The sequence below is a fragment of the Trachypithecus francoisi genome, unplaced genomic scaffold, assembly GCF_009764315.1.
Source record: "Trachypithecus francoisi isolate TF-2019V2 unplaced genomic scaffold, Tfra_2.0 Lachesis_group7, whole genome shotgun sequence".
Lineage (NCBI taxonomy): Eukaryota > Metazoa > Chordata > Mammalia > Primates > Cercopithecidae > Trachypithecus > Trachypithecus francoisi.
In genome coordinates, this window is record NW_022681472.1 from 57,507,300 (window position 1) to 57,523,047 (window position 15,748).

Genomic DNA, 15,748 nt, shown 5'->3' on the forward strand with positions numbered 1-15,748 from the left:
CATGTGCTTCCAGCCCAACAAGTGTAATATGAAGCTCTATCTTTTTTTCTTCTTTCCCTCCTCTTCTACTTGTTTCACACCTGGTGTTCTGCTTTTATTTCCTATTGTGGCTAATGATGTAGCCATTTTCCAAGCCACCCCAGCTAGAGGTAAAGGATTTGGCTTCTTTTCTGTTGGACTTTCTCAGCACTTGCCAAATGCTGAATTGTTTGTTCCACTTGTCATCTCTTTTCCAAATTATCCTTGTCAACTTTCTCCTGAGCTATTGCAATACATTGGATCTCCCTGCCAACACTTCTTTTTTGTTCCACTGTGCACATAGCCAGCTACCAGCTATCATGCACTCAGGTGCCTTCCATGTGCAGCAGTGTGAGTAGGATTGGGGATAAGATATAATCTCCCCTTACAAGAGGTCCATACACTTTTGAAGGAGACAAATGTGATGACAGACAAATTGAAAAACATTTGCTAAGAGATGAGTCCTGCTATGGAGATATATAAACAGAGTTAAATGGACCTATAGTCCTGCACATGTGTGTGGGAGTAGGAAGGTGTGTGGGGTTGAGGGCAAATATTCACAGGAAGTGGCATTTGAGCTGCATCTTGAAGGGTTAATAGCAGGTGTTTTCTAAGGAAAGAAGGAAGATTAAGAACATTCCAGGTAGAAGAGTCATGTTTTAAGACCTTGGTTATGCTCATGTCTGAAGACAGGAGAGAATGGCAGCTGGGCGTAGTGGCTCATGCCTGTAATCCAGCACTTTGGGAGGCTGAGGTGGGAGGATCACTTGAGCTCAGAAGTTCAAGACCAGCCTGGCCAACACAGTAAGACGCCATTACATTTAAAAAAATTAAAAAAGAGAGAGCGAGAAAGTGGCAAGGAATGAATTTATCTCCCCCATTTACAAAACTTACCAAGTATTTCATCATTTCAGGCAGAACTGAACTCAAATTCCTTATGAAGGTCATCAGGGCCCTCTATGTTTTGGTCCCTCTTTACTTAAAATCCCATCTCCCACTATGTTTCTTGCCCCTTTGCTTGTACGCATATGGCCCTCTTCCATTCTCTTGGTTTCCTCTTAAAGTCCTCTGGTTCCAATCTCAGGCTCCCCACTCATCCTTCCCAGATCATCTTATTTAGAATTTGGAGTGTGTTGTGGAGATGGGGCAGGAAGCAGGAGGCAGGGAAGACTAGACTTGAAATTGCCTTCTAAAATGTGGGAATAAGAGTCTAATTTGCATGCTGTAAATCCAAAGTACCATGTCAGCAGCTGCCAGGCCAGTGGGAAGAGCAAGGACCTAACCAGTGACTTGACCTAGTTTCTCTTTCCACTGCTGCCATGGTCCAGCAGAGTGAGCATGTCTCTTAGCCTCCCCTTAGCTGCAAAACGAGGAAGGTGGGCTGAATCTCAGGTTTTTATCCTGTGTTATGGGCAGGCTTGATGGACACAAATCCCTGAAATTATATTAAAAATCGTTTGTCTTCATAAGTGTCTTTATCTGGGCAGGAAAGTTCACTGCTTTCTTCATGTTTTCAAAGCAGTCTGTGCCCTAGACAAGACGCAAGCTACTGGTCTAGGTGATTCCTAATATCCTGTCTGGGTCTAAAATGCTATGATTCAATGGCACTGCATTGAAATTGCTTTTTCAGACAAAATGACAATGGAATCACTTCTGTTTTGAATGATTTATTTCCCAACTTCTTTTAAGACACATATTCTGGAATTTGCTTAGTTTATTAGCTTAAGCCTAAGATTTTTTATCATAAAAGGGGAATATTATTCTGCCCTTCAGATTTTTTTGTCATCATAAAAGTTCAAAAATAAATAAAACATTACAGAAATATTTAACATAGAAAGCAAGAACCCCCCATAATCCTGTCAGGAAGCCATTTTCAGAGACAAAGTTTGAGTCATTTTTGTGCCCAGCCTTCCAAAGACTTTGAAATAAAAGAGCTAAAAAAATAAACTCAATGGAGAGTTTCTGATGATCTAGAAAATACGCACTGTTTGTTATTGGATTGTCACTGTATGCTGTCCTGCAGTATAGCAGAAATAAATATTTCTGAATGAATGTGTTAAACAAAAAATGATTGTAGTTCATACCTGTTGTGTTATTTTAAATGATTGATATTCTCTTTGGAGTTGGGAAAAATCAGTGTTTATCTTTTGTAAATTATATCATGTTTTAAAAAAATATGAGGGACACTATTTAGAGCAGGAATCTGCACACTTTTTCTGTAATGAACTAGAGAGTAAGAATTTGAGGTTTAGCAGGCTATCATCTCTACCACAACAACTCAACTTTGCTGTTGTAGTACGAAAGCAGTCATAGACAATATGTAAACAAGTGAGTGCAGTTGTGTTCCAATAGACTTTATTTACAAAAACAGGCAGTCAGATGGATTTGGCCTATGGGCCATCATTTGCAAACCCCTGATTTTGAACAACCCTGCCATGAGTTCTTCTGCAGGCTTGAAAGCAAGAAGCAAAAGACAAAAAGTACTCCCTGTTATTAGGGAACTAGATTCTCAGGTGAATGTTTGAGTTTTGGATTTTCATGTTTTGAGATGCTTTATAGTAAGATACAGCAATCTGTAACACCTTGGTTAGACAACAAAACAAAACAAAAAAAGGTTAGGTATAGACATGAATTGAACAAAATTATTTATTTCGTTGTTTTGTTGTTAGGGTAAAAATGGCAAATTCTATTCATTCTTAAGCTTCGAGCATTACCTAATTGCCAGCTAAGATTTACCAGGGGTTCTCCTGGTAGAGCTTTTTCTTGCACAATTGGCCAGGCATATCGTGGACTTTCTCCCCTTCCAAACCATCTGGTTTATGGGCCACTATTAGAAATGTACTATACGTTGCACTAGCAATGACCTTTGGTCTGGTCTCATCTCTTTTGCCATATGCTGTGTTTTGTCTCTGAAACAGTAAACATTGGTTAATATTGATGTGAAATGCTATTGATGTGAAATTGGTCAAAAAAGCAGAAATGTCCAAGTGAGTGGATCTGACCGCTGTTTGTTTTCTTTCACAGTGGCACGTTTCAGTACACCCTGGAAGCCACCAAATCTCTCCGTCAGAAGCAGGGGGAGGGCCCCATGACCTACCTCAACAAGGGACAGTTCTATGCCATAACACTCAGTGAGACCGGAGACAACAAATGCTTCCGACATCCCATCAGCAAAGTCAGGGTAGGGGCCACATTTCTCAGATAAAGTACAAAGGAATCCAGTGAATGGAATGGCTACCTCACAGCCTTGTGGAATGGCATGGGAAAAAAGATAAAACCTTCAACATAAATAATTCTAGAACGAATGTCAGAGGGTTGGGGCAAGAGCACTTGCTGGCTCGTAGTTTATCATTGTAATCAGTAACCAGTAAACCTCAGGGAAGGGACGTGGTTGGAACATGCTGTCTGACTGTATCCGAGGAATTTTCCCGCTTCACTCACTGCTTATGTGCTTCCTCATTGTGGTTGTTTTCAATCAATTGATCATAATTTTTCAAGTAAGTAGCTGTAAGTCAGAACCCCTCTGTGGGTGAGAAAGAGCTGTGTTCTATTCTGTAAAGGAAAATGCAGTTCACTCTGAATCCCTGGGCCCGGTGGAACTTGGTTTCAAAGCCTTCTGCAGCCCAGTGCTTTCTCAGGGTTCCAGAGACGAGGTACGATCCCCACCAGGAGTCACTTAGGGGAATTTGCAGATTCATGAGTGTTAGTTCTACTTGTGGGAAATGCAACTGGCTCTCCCTTCTCTGGAAGCCTGCCAGCTTCTGGCGTACTTGCTACTGCCAAGAAGGGAGAGGCCCGGTAATCCTTCTCTACTGAAAATGAAAATGATAGCACAGCTCTGAAAAGAGGTGGAAGGACTTTCCTGATCTGTTGTAAAATGATTTATGCTGTTGTGTCCATGGTGCCCAGCCCACCTTATTTTAGTCACAGCTCCCTTCTCCTAACCGCTTCAGAACACTTAAGAAAGGAGCACATGGTGTGCCTACAGTGCCACAACTCGGGCACACCCCCCAGTGCAGGTGGGGCACAGGTTCCACACAAGGCTGAGCTCACTGCAGTGAGAAAGTTGTGTGCCCATCAGGAGAATTAGTAAGTTCTAACGCTGTAGTCAAGACTGCGGTAGAGAATATGCCATCATAATAATAATAGCAAGAGTCATAAAATAACAATTTATATTTATTATCTTCAAGCGCCAGGTATTGTATTAGGTACCATCTGTCTAGTAACTCATTGAAACTGACAACAACCCTATGAAAAAGGCACTATTGTTTTTATGATATTACAGATAAGGAAACTGGGTGATAAAGTTTCAGAAGCTAGTAACTGGCCAAGATTACATAGCTAAAAGGCAAGGGAACCAGGATCCACCCCAGGCCATCAGACTCCTGAACCCAACTCTCTTTACCATGAGGTTGCACTGTGTTAAGCAGCATGGAGGGCTGAAGGCAGGCAAATGTTAGCCTGGATATATTTCTCTCTGGATATATTTCCTATAAATTACATCCTCCCCCTCTCGTATATGAGCATCTGGTAAGAAGACGCTGAATAAATTTGCTTTTTTTTTAAGCCTTATAAATTCCAAGTGTTAGTATAACTCATATACACGCTCTTAACACCATTATCATCAACCTGGAAAAAAATGGTGGGTGGTTAGTATTCTAAGGTCACGACAAGAGTTTGGAGTACAGGGACTTTCCCAAGAATTCTACTTTGCTGAAATCATGAAAATAATTTAATAAGAAAATTTTATTTCTTTATGTTCCATTTTGGCTGAAATGAAGAGTCTCCCCTTTTTTGTAAGGACTTCAACCTCCACCCTTGGAGACTAAGTTGGCACCTCTCAGAGTGGCTCTTTCTTACTCCCCAGCTCTGGGGCAGGAAGGAGAAATGTGTTTGTAACCTACCAGCATTTATTTCTGAGAACAGTGTTTCATTCCAAGTCAAAGCGTGTAGGGCGTGGTAACAACAGTTGCAAGCTGCTTTTTTCTTTATCATTGAAGAAATAAATTTCCATACCAAGAATATTTCATTATTTATGCTAATTTAGACACTTGCCAGAAAAAATATTACTTTAAATGTTATTGTTATTTTCAGACAGAAATAAATACCAGGAAGCCACGCAGTAAGCTTTTACACATAAATGGAAAAGTTTGAGGCGTGGCAGAGGGTAGAATGAAAAGCTGGCTGAGCTCATAGTTGCACCAGCACAGAGAATGGTTTTTCTTTGTTGTCATGTATCCAGTGCCTTTGAAGATCACACTGCTTGTGAATTTGAAACAATATGGATACATATTTCTATACCGTTTTCCTAACAAACATCTGCTTTCTTGTGTAAAAATTGTTTACACATACTTTAGGCAAGAGCCAGATTTCGAAGTGACAGCCAGCCACCAGCATGTATTTACTGTCTATTATTCGTCAGGTGCCAGAGTGAATGGCAGACACTGTTTCAATCCTTGCTAAGTTTGATGTTAATTGGGAAGACATTGCCATTGGCTGAATAATTGTAAATAAGTAAATTACTACCAATGTGTAAACTGCTACAAAGGAGAAGGTTGTTTTGGTTTTGGTTTTCGAGACAGGGTCTTGCTTTGTCACCCAGGCTAGAGTACAGTGGCATGATCACTACTCATTGAAGCCTCAACCTCCCAGGCTCAAATGGATCCTCCTGTCTCAGCCTCCCAAGTAGCTGGGACTTCAGATGTGCACCACCATGCCTGGCTTTTTATTTTATTTTATTTTATTGCAGAGACAGGGTCTCACTATGTTCCCCAGACTGGTCTTGAATTTCTGGGCTTAAGAGATCTTCCCACCTCAGTTTCCCAAAGTATTGGGATTATAGGCATGAGTTACCGGGCCCAGCCCTAAGAAGTTCTTAAGGAATGAAAGTCCATGAAATATTTTTCTGGAATAGTAGGAAGGTGCCTAAGAAGTGTTTTGGATGTGCAGTGAGAGGAGGAGTATTCCTGATACTGTAATTAAAGGGTTTTATTTGGAAGAGGGTTGTTTTTGGTACTGTCTCCATTTCATAAGTGACGGTGAATTAATGTGTATTTAGTTTAATGAGGCTGTTTATAATTTAGAACTGAAAAGAGTTTTGAATTCTTATTTCTGCAAGATATAATTAGTTTCTCAAGCTCATTTTTAAAGTACATTCACATTAGATTTAAATAGATATCATAGTTGCTCTTGTGTTTTTCGGTGTATGAAATATCTGTAGTTTAGATCTATGTTCACCAGTACGAATTTGTCTTTTAGCATCTTCCTCATTTCCTTGGTATTTTTCTCATTAATTTTGATATTCCAGCCTGAGGCACTTCATTAGACCACAAACAGATGTTTGCTTCTTTACAAATGGCATCACATTTTATGTTTAAGGAGTAAAAATTTCAAAAGAATGCTTGTTTCCAATGCAAGAAAAAAAAATTTGGGTGGGTTTCTGTTGACCTCACAAAATGATACATTTGCTGATAATTGGTTGATCTGGTTGTTTATAACCTCCTGGTAAAACTGATGTAGGACTCTTTTTTTTTTTTTTTCCTTCATGCTGTTCTTATTTTTCAATCATTTTTTGAGTAGGTCCATTTTATAACAAAACAGACCATACAACCAAGCTTGTCTGGGCTTTTCTAAAGCCAGAAAAGCAACATGACACAAAAACACCTCTGGTAGAACTTCCAGAACTGGAGACTGAGGCAACAGAGGCACTGAACAAAAAGTAAGCTCCACGATTCTCCCCTCTGCAGAGTGTGGTGATGGTGGTCTTCAGTGAAGACAAAAACAGAGATGAACAGCTCAAGTACTGGAAATACTGGCACTCTCGGCAGCATACGGCGAAGCAGAGGGTCCTTGACATTGGTAAGTTGACCTTGACTTCCCTGTATAATCCTCGATAAACTGACATGTTGTCTCGATGCCAAGGGGAGCCCGGCGCAGTAATCACAGCTGGAGCCACAGAGCTCTTGTGATGTGCCAGGCACGAGTCTACATCAGGACATTCAGTGCAGATCAGACTGAGTAACCAAAATCAGGCTAAGCCGAGAGCAAAGCATTTTCTATTCTATGAAAGTCAACTGTGTCTCATAAAATCATAGTCATATATTTAGATTTGCAATGACCATTTCAATTCCTAAAACGTGTTTTCATGGCCTCTCCATTTGAACCTAATAGGCAGTCAGCAGGTCAGATGAACTCTTATCCCCGTGACATAAATAAACTCAAGCTCATGTGACCCTAAAGGCATTTGGCAAAGGTCACGTGACTACGCAGTGAGTTTCTAGTTCCCTGTCCAGTGTTTTTTCCATTTCAACACACTCCTAGTGTATGCAATGCTAGGTGGTCAGGCAAGTGAACCGTTTAAAGAAGAAGTGAATCTGCCAGGAGTCTGTATACCCCTAAACATGAGGTCTGTTCTGTACAGACCAGCAGCCCCCTGGATGGCACATCACTCGGGGTTCAGTCTGGAAGGCAACACCCATGCCCAGTAATTCACTGGGCATGAGTTCATTGCCAAGGTTGGAGAGGCTGAAGGCACAATGAGACAACTCAGCTATTACCTGCAGGGCTGAAGAATCAAAGGGAGGAGGAGGTGGGTGTTGGAGGAGCCACCCAGCAGGAGCTGGGACCACAGAGAGAGCTGCTTTCCAATGGGAGATGAAAGCACAGCAGAATCGCTGCCAGAGACATTCTCAATGCCAAGAGGGAGGAGAAGAACTGTCCTGGCTTCTCTCTGCCTCCTGATCTCCTGCCAGTGCCTCCCATTGGCAGAATTTAACTCAGAGTCAGAGGGCACATTAACCTGGAAAGTGCAGTTTGCAGAATCAACCTCTGAGATGCAGAGCAAAGCAGGGGAAGTCAGGGAATAGATCTTAAAGGCTCCAAAAATTACTTAAAAACAGACAGTAATGTATGTGTTTCCAAATAATTTTAAGACTGTTTCCATAAGCAGTAAGTCATTTCTCATTTGTAGACTTTATTACTCCATTTTGCTGACTAAGATGCTGCAGTCCAAATGAGTGTGGGCTAAGTGAAGGTTCCCATCATGTTGGGTATGAAAAGGTATTACTGAGCCTTGCAAAGGACGATTACTTTGATTTCTTACACACTGCAATGAGGACTTTTCAGATCTTCCATTTCACCCTGGCTAGGACTCCTTGACCACAATGGCAGAGTTTAGTGACTAGGATAGGGTCAGAGACTCACCGTAGAAGATATTGGAACTAGTTACTGGTTTTTCTTACAAAATAGTTAAGCCACCCCTCACCCCTGCATCACACACATACACCTATTATATTAACTAGTCAAACATATTTATCGAATAAACAAGGAAACTGGGGCCTAGGAAGGCTCACTGGCCTATATCACACGACTCTCCCTCAGATAATTAGTGCAACAACCGGGATAAGATCTGTCTTCCTGACCTGGGTTGATAAACTAAACCAAGACCTGGTGACTAGGACGGGGGTTGGGGATACTTGCCTTAACCTGTTTAGTTAAATCTGCATAGAGCAGAGGAACAATTTTATTTTATTTAAAAAGTTAGCCTTATAATTATTACCAAAGAAAATGAAAGGAGCAATTAAAGAGAAATATGGAGTGGGTCCAAATAAGGCAAATAATAAAAGCATTTTACTGGCATACCTGTTGATCCAACTTTGATATCGTTACAGGGTTTACTTTTCTGAGACTAGAATGGTTTCTCAGATCTTCAAATCTTCAAATCTTCTCTTCTTTATCATCTCTTGCCTGCCTTCAGACTTTTCTTTCTGTATACACGTGTGTCCCCATAGACACACACATGCTTTGTCTCTGAGATTTGTGACATTTACTTCATGGGTAGCTGGGTTACTTGCTTACAACCTGAGAACAAGGCATTAAATCCATCAGTTAGCTTCAATGAGACATGTATTTTCTGAGCACAGTCTCTACCCCAACTTCAACTTGACATCTGCTCACATAGAGTGAGAAAATATGCAAAAATCTCATTTAATTCATTCTTCTGCTAGATTAAAAAAATCAAATCATGCATTTCTCTGCCAGTGGGTTGTAAACACCATTTCCCATGTAAAGGAGCGCCAATGGTGTCCTGGCACATATGTCTGACTGTTGCACCATCATCTGCTTTAACTCTGGAGTGTGATGTTGAGAAAGTTTCTGAGGTCACCCCTTGTCTCCACTAGGAGTATCATGGAAGGTTATCAGTGCCTGCACAGGGTGAAGGAAGGCAGAGAGTAGGTGGGCCATACATTTACCAATTTTGGTTAGGAACCTACTAATGGCCTAAACAATAAAATAAAAAAAGAAGTATCCGGAATTATTTGATGCATTTCTTTTTCGAAACCTCCGTGAAGCTGGAGGTTAAACTCAGGGCTCAAAAGTCGCAGTTCCCAAATCTCCACCAGCATCTGTGGTCTGCAGATCCAACCAAGTCAGCCAGGCAGTGACCCTGAAGCTGGAGTTAGAGACCAAGATGAGGGCCCGTTAGCTAAAGCAAGGGTTATTATTTTTAAATTGATACATAATAATTATACATACTTGTGGAATACCTGTGATATTTTGCTACAGGCATACAATATGCAATGATCAAATCAGGGCATTTAGGATATCCATCGTCTCAAGCATTTACCATTTATTTGTGTTCAGAATATCTCAAATCTTCTCTTCTAGCTATTTTGAAATATACAATAAATTATTGCTAACTATAGTCACACAGCTCTGCTGTTGAATGCTGGAACTTATTCCTGCTATCTAACTGTGTTTGTAACCATTAACCAACCTCTCTTCATCCCGCCCTCCCCGTCACTCTTCCCAGCCAGGGTGACCTCAAGGGATCTGCCTGCCTTGGCCTCCCAAAGTGCTGGGATTACAGGCGAGAGCCACCGCACCTGGCCAAAATAACCCATTTTCTTGTTTAAAAGCCGAGATGCTAAGAGGGAAGAATTTTATGCAAGGTCACACATGTGATAAGTGGTATGTAGGTGGGATAGAAACCCAAGAATGCCAAAATGTGCACCATTTTTTATTTTTATTTATTTTATTTATTTGTTTACTTATTTATTTATTTTTGAGACGGAATCTCACTCTGTTGCCCAGGCTGGAGTGCAGTGGCACAATCTCTGCTCACTGCAACCTCCGACTCCCTGGTTCAAGCGATTCTCCTGCCTCAGCCTCTCGAGTAGCTGGGGCTACAGGCACATGCCACCATACCCAGCTAATTTTTTGTATTTTTAGTAGAGATGAGGTTTCACAGTGTTAGCCAGGATGGTCTCGATTTCCTGACCTCGTGATCTGCCCGTCTCGGCCTCCCAAAGTGCTGGGATTACAGGTATGAGCCACTGCACCCTGCCATTTAAAAAAAAACAAACAATTATTTGAAGCCCTCTCTCCACCATATACTGCCTTTGTATTCCAGCCTCTAGCCAGTTCTTGGCATCCACTAGGCCGTCTACATGGAGAGTGGCTGATTTACAGACGTCCTGATTCTTTGGTCTGTGCCTTCCTCTCCAGATGTGGAGGATGTTTTGCAGTCTGAGTGGTGGACCTCTTGGCTCCTGCTGGTTCTGACACTGGTGGAAGCCAGTTTGATATGTGGTTCTTGTACATTGGGTCATAAACTGTTTGGCAGGAGTTGGGGGCAGGGGAAGAAAACATTAGCAATAAGCTCTAACTTGATATAAGTAAACCAAACAAACCTAGGCCCAAGTGGATTCTGCTGCTTTTCTTTTTTTTTTTTTTTCAAAACACATAAGCAAAGTCCTCTAAGTCTCACAAGTTCATTCTTGTGAGCTCCTTGAATAACAACAATTATTCAAGGTCATAAATAAGTTTACATTCTGCAGTCCCAGGAGCATTCCTGTATCAGTTATACCTCCTGTGTGGAATAACCACTTAAATTAAATTTGCAGTTTGATTTCCTCTGAGTGAGAAAGCCCCTTTAAAAGAAGACATGGAGTTAGGAATGGCCCCATATTAGTTAACACCGGTTTCAGGAAAAGCATAGTTATTCCACATTCATTCTGCAAAAGTTTACTGAATACCTACTATGTGCCAGACCCTTTGTTAGGCACTGGCAACACAAATGTAATTAAGGCAGAGCCCTGTACTCAAACTGCTCAAGACTAGGGGCAAGAAGATGACTAGCTGAGATACCACGTGGTAAGTGGCAGCATAGAAGAGCGCTTCCCAGAGAAGTTTCTGAGACTCACCTGAAAGGATAACTGGGGCATGCGAGGTCAAAAAGGTAGGGAAGGGTGCTGCAAGTCGTGCAATAGCACATTCATAGGTACGGTAATCAAGACAAACAAAAGTGGGACTGAGGCCGGGTGTGGTGGCTCACGCCTCTAATTCCAGCACTTTGGGAGGCCGCGGTGGCCAGATCACCTGAGGCGAAAAGTTCCAGACCAGCCTGGCCCACATGGTGAAATCCCATCTCTACTAAAAATACAAAAATTAGCCGGGCATGGTGGCAGGCACCTACAATCCCAGTTACTCAGGAGACTGAGGCAGAAGAAACCCTTGAATCCAAGAGGTAGAGGTTGCAGTGAGCCCAGATCACACCACTGCACTCCACCCTGGGCAACAGAGCAAGACTCTGTTTCAAAAAAAAAAAAAAAAAAGGGACTGACAAATTATTTAATAAAGTCTGATGACGCTATTAGCCAAGGTGGGAAGGGTGGATACTCTCATGCATGCTAGTGAGACTGCTAGTTGATTTGACCCATGCAGAGAGTAGGGTGAAGGAAGAAAGTACATGGGGCTGTGGAAAGGCTTACATTTTTTAAGGGGATCTTAGAATGGCAGGGAGATGAAGCATAGATGGAATTTTCTGGTCTCAAACTCTAAAAGAAACCCTGGTTAAGCTGTTTTTATGTGTCACAGGCTGAAGCCCTGGGTCCCCAGTGGAGGCTGACTGAGCCCAGGGAGGATTCTAGGGGTCCACAGACCCAGAAGGCTCTGAGTGTTAGAGGTTCATTGATTCTTGACACCTCAGTCCTGGTGGCAAACCTCAGAGCTGCGGGTAGAATGTTAGGAAATGCTATTTGAGTTCTTTTGCGATCACCCATCTCACCGTGTTTGCAGATGAACGTCACTAAGCCAGAAGTGGAGCTCAGAGTTTCTTGCTCTTTGTTGCTTTAACAGTATCTTGGCTCTGCAAAGTCTTGTTTTACAGTTTTGTTGGGGAGATATTCAAGTGTGTGTGTGTGTGTGTGTGTGTGTGTATGTGTATGTATTTATACTTTTTTATACTGAGGTTTAACATGAATATCTTGTTTAGCCATGTTTTTCTGTTGTTGAATGAAGAAGATTTTAGAGATCCAAGATGTGTAAGAGAGGGTAATAATAGAAATTATACCTGCAAATTGCCATTCATCCAAGTGGCTGTGTTACATTTGCACATCAGTCCTCCCAGAACTTTAATAAGGACAGACAGTAGAGAATGTGCAGAAGTAATAGTCAAATAGAATACTGTGATAAAATGAACTTTTTCTGGAATGAGTTGCAGTGCTTGATATTGGAGGCTTTGGATAACCATTGGGGATTTTTGGCAGGTTTGTAATGGAATATCTGTGTTTTAGGGAGGTAATTCTGAGCCAGCATGTGGGATGGATGCAGTGAGGGATGGACTGGCAATAGAAGACCAGCAATAGCCAGGCGGAAGACTGGGATTGGAGGCATGAATTGCAAAGGGGAAATACAAAATTAACCCAGGACTGAGAGACAAACTGTAGAGCTGATAGAGCCTTGATGACTGATTGGCTGTGGGGGATACAGGGGAAGAAAAAGATTATGAAGAAAAGTGCAGCTTTGCTAAATGGTTGGATGTCCTCCCCAGAGGCAGGGGAGACAGAAGGAGCAGCATGGCCAAGTGTTGGGGGAATGGAGGTTGGCCAGATACTGAGTTCAGCCAGGGGCGTGTTGATTTTGAGGCACCGTCTACACACAGAATAGTCTGGGAGTTTCCCAGGACTTATTTGCACCGTGGAGTTACCCTGTTTTGCACAGTGTGTGAGCCATTTAAAAAATCTTTAAAATGGATCACAAATAAAAACGTTAACTGGACGAGGTATCAATCAAATCTCCTCAAATAGTGGATAATTTCAAAACCACATTCTCTGGAAGGCATATTTTTCTATTTGTTATCTTTCAAACAGGGAAGGGAAATTAGAAGAGGAGGTTCAACAACCAACATTAACTTCAGAGAGTGAAAGCCAGAAGCTACAACAGTTAATTGGTAGCACATTCATATATAACTTCTCCCTACGGAAGAGAACTAAGAATTCCTTTACTACTTTCTGGTGCAGATGTTCCAAAATAATGCATGTAACAGTTCTTATGCTTTCAGAATGGGCAGTACAGGTTGTGATGTAATGAGCCTGATTCCATAAACACATCCAAATAAACATCATTACTTTATAGTCACATCCAGTGTAAGCATTATTGATACAAGGTTGTAGTTAATTGTGAAATAAACTGTATGCCCTTTTTTCAGTGTCTGTCTTTAATGTTGGTTTGCAGTAATCTTTCCTGTATCAGGATTTATTAGTTACATTGTTAATATTAATCCTGTAGATTTCCATGGTAATTAGCAGGCAATTAGAGTACAATTTCAGTTATTAGCATGTGATTATAGGATTTTCGTCTGTGTCCTAATACAAATCTATTTCTTAAGAGTTAGTGTTTAAATTGCATTCTGTTGAAAGTAGTTTTATAATAAGGTCACGCTTTTTTGAAAACTTAAGCTCTCAAAATGAAATGAAAACATTCTTCACTTTTGATTCTCCATAGTTCTCTTTAAGGGTAAAGGAAGCCTCTCAAAAGACTCTTGATCACAGACTTTAGTTGACCTCTGTGAATGATTCAGCATGGCTGTCCTGTTAAGGTCCAGAAGCTCTTTTTAATCCGGAGTCATGCTCCACTTTCAAACAGGAATCATAATTAAAACTAAAGGACAGTTTTATTTTAACTGTTAAAAAAACAAAGAGTTTTTTTCTTTGAGTTTTTTAGAGGAAGCTGGCTTTGAATGTGCCCTATAAGCATGCTCTCTCAGTTTTTATAGCCAGTCCTGGGCTTGGCTACTGTTGAGAGCTATGCAGAAAAGTGGGAGGGTGGAGATTTAAGGTGGTGTGTGGGAAGAGGTGATGTCCAATTGTTGGGAGGTCAGGTAGCCAGGTGGCTAGGTGGTCAGGTGGTAAGGTGATCAAGTGGCCAGGTGGCCAAGTGGTCAGGTGGCTAGGTGGTCAGGTAGCCAGGTGGTCAGGTAGCTGGGTGACCAGGCAGACAGGTGGTCAGGTGGTCAGGTGGCCAGATAGCCAGGTGGTCAGGTAGCCAAGTGTCCAGGTGGCCAGGTGGCCAGGTGGTCAGGTAGTGTGAATTTGTGGCCCCAACAGGCCTGGGATGCAAGGGCACCAGCAACTCCCAACTCTCTTCAGCAAGGCTTCCCACCATCCCATCTAGTTTAGTTCTCTGGCTCTCTGGAGGGCTGTCCTTTCCCCCAAATTATACAGATTTGCTGTCTCCCTACAGTCTGGAAAATGTAGGTCTTCCCTCCCTTAAAAATAACTCAAGTAAATAGAATTTCATTTTTTGATGTTTTTCTAGGCTGTTTCCATACTTCTGAATAGTTATGAAAAGTAAATTTGGTTACAAACCTAACCAAACCTCTTGAGAGCTCCCAAATTAAAAAAACAAAATCCAAGGGCTGGTGAGAATTCAGGCTGTAGTTAGAGCTCAGTCAGAAGAGCAAGCTCCATCCTCACGTCCTCCCCAGGACCAGATGCGAGGGGGACTCTGGGGTGTGGGCCAGCAACGGCCTCACTTGCAGGTCCAGATCCTTCTCTGTTGCATCTGCCCTTGCTGTTATCACGAGTTCATGTGCAGTGTAAGACATGCTCTGTTTTCTAGAGACGTGCTAAAGCTGCAGTTACGGAAAACTCCTTTTCATCTCAACCTTGATTAGAAACGTTTCTGTGATAAAAGTGTGGTAGGCTGTGAAGCTTAATTAACTTAAAACACGGTAAATGCAAGTGTTCTCTAAAGTTTAATATTTGTTTAGGCAGAAAATAATTTTCGATCATAATTGAGCCACTGTGGGTTTTCACTTACTGGATAACTGTCTCAGGATGAATCCTGGAAACTCATTCTGTTGAGGCCAGCATCTCTGGGGAAAATCCCTTCTGCTGTGTGTGTGATAGGGGTGGTCCTCGGGCTCCCTCTGGTTCCCTCCAGGGAAGGCTCAGGATCCTATCCCCAGCTCCAGCCCCTAATCCCTGCAGACTCCCTTTCAAGCTATTGCTGAGCTCTCCTCTTTCCTTCCACCCATGTTTCTTAAAAGAGGAGCCTGTGCTTCCTGCCCGACATCTTAAACTATCACTCATTTCTCAATCCAGCGTAATCTGTCTTTTCTTAATATTTTGAAATGACAGATCTCTTTTCACCCTTCACTATTTTTTCCTACTTATTTCCAACCTCTTGTTTGACCCTTCTCTGGGGTTCTCCTTGCCTAGAATAGCCCTCCCTCACTTCTTCACCTGGAAGACATCTCACACCTTGAGACCTTTTTCCCGTAAGATTTTCCTAATCTTCCCAGGTAAAGTCAGCTGCTCCCCCTGCGGGCTTTGCTTTAGATCTAAACAATAGCACTTGGCAGGGTTTCACTTGGTTCATTCATTCATTCATTTATTCATCCTACTAGACGCTGAACTCTTTGAATGAAGAGAGGATTTTTTTAACC

At 41.9% G+C, this 15,748-nt stretch overlaps 1 protein-coding gene across 1 annotated transcript in view; it reads left to right on the plus strand.

Moving 5' to 3' along the window:
• Positions 1 to 15,748, plus strand: part of GRHL2 (grainyhead like transcription factor 2) — a 199,707-nt gene that overhangs the window by 89,922 nt on the left and 94,037 nt on the right. Inside the window, exons 6-7 of the mRNA XM_033203375.1 lie at positions 3,043 to 3,199; positions 6,765 to 6,876. Of these exons, the coding sequence (XP_033059266.1) occupies positions 3,043 to 3,199; positions 6,765 to 6,876 (269 nt within the window). The remainder of the gene's footprint in view (positions 1 to 3,042; positions 3,200 to 6,764; positions 6,877 to 15,748) is intronic.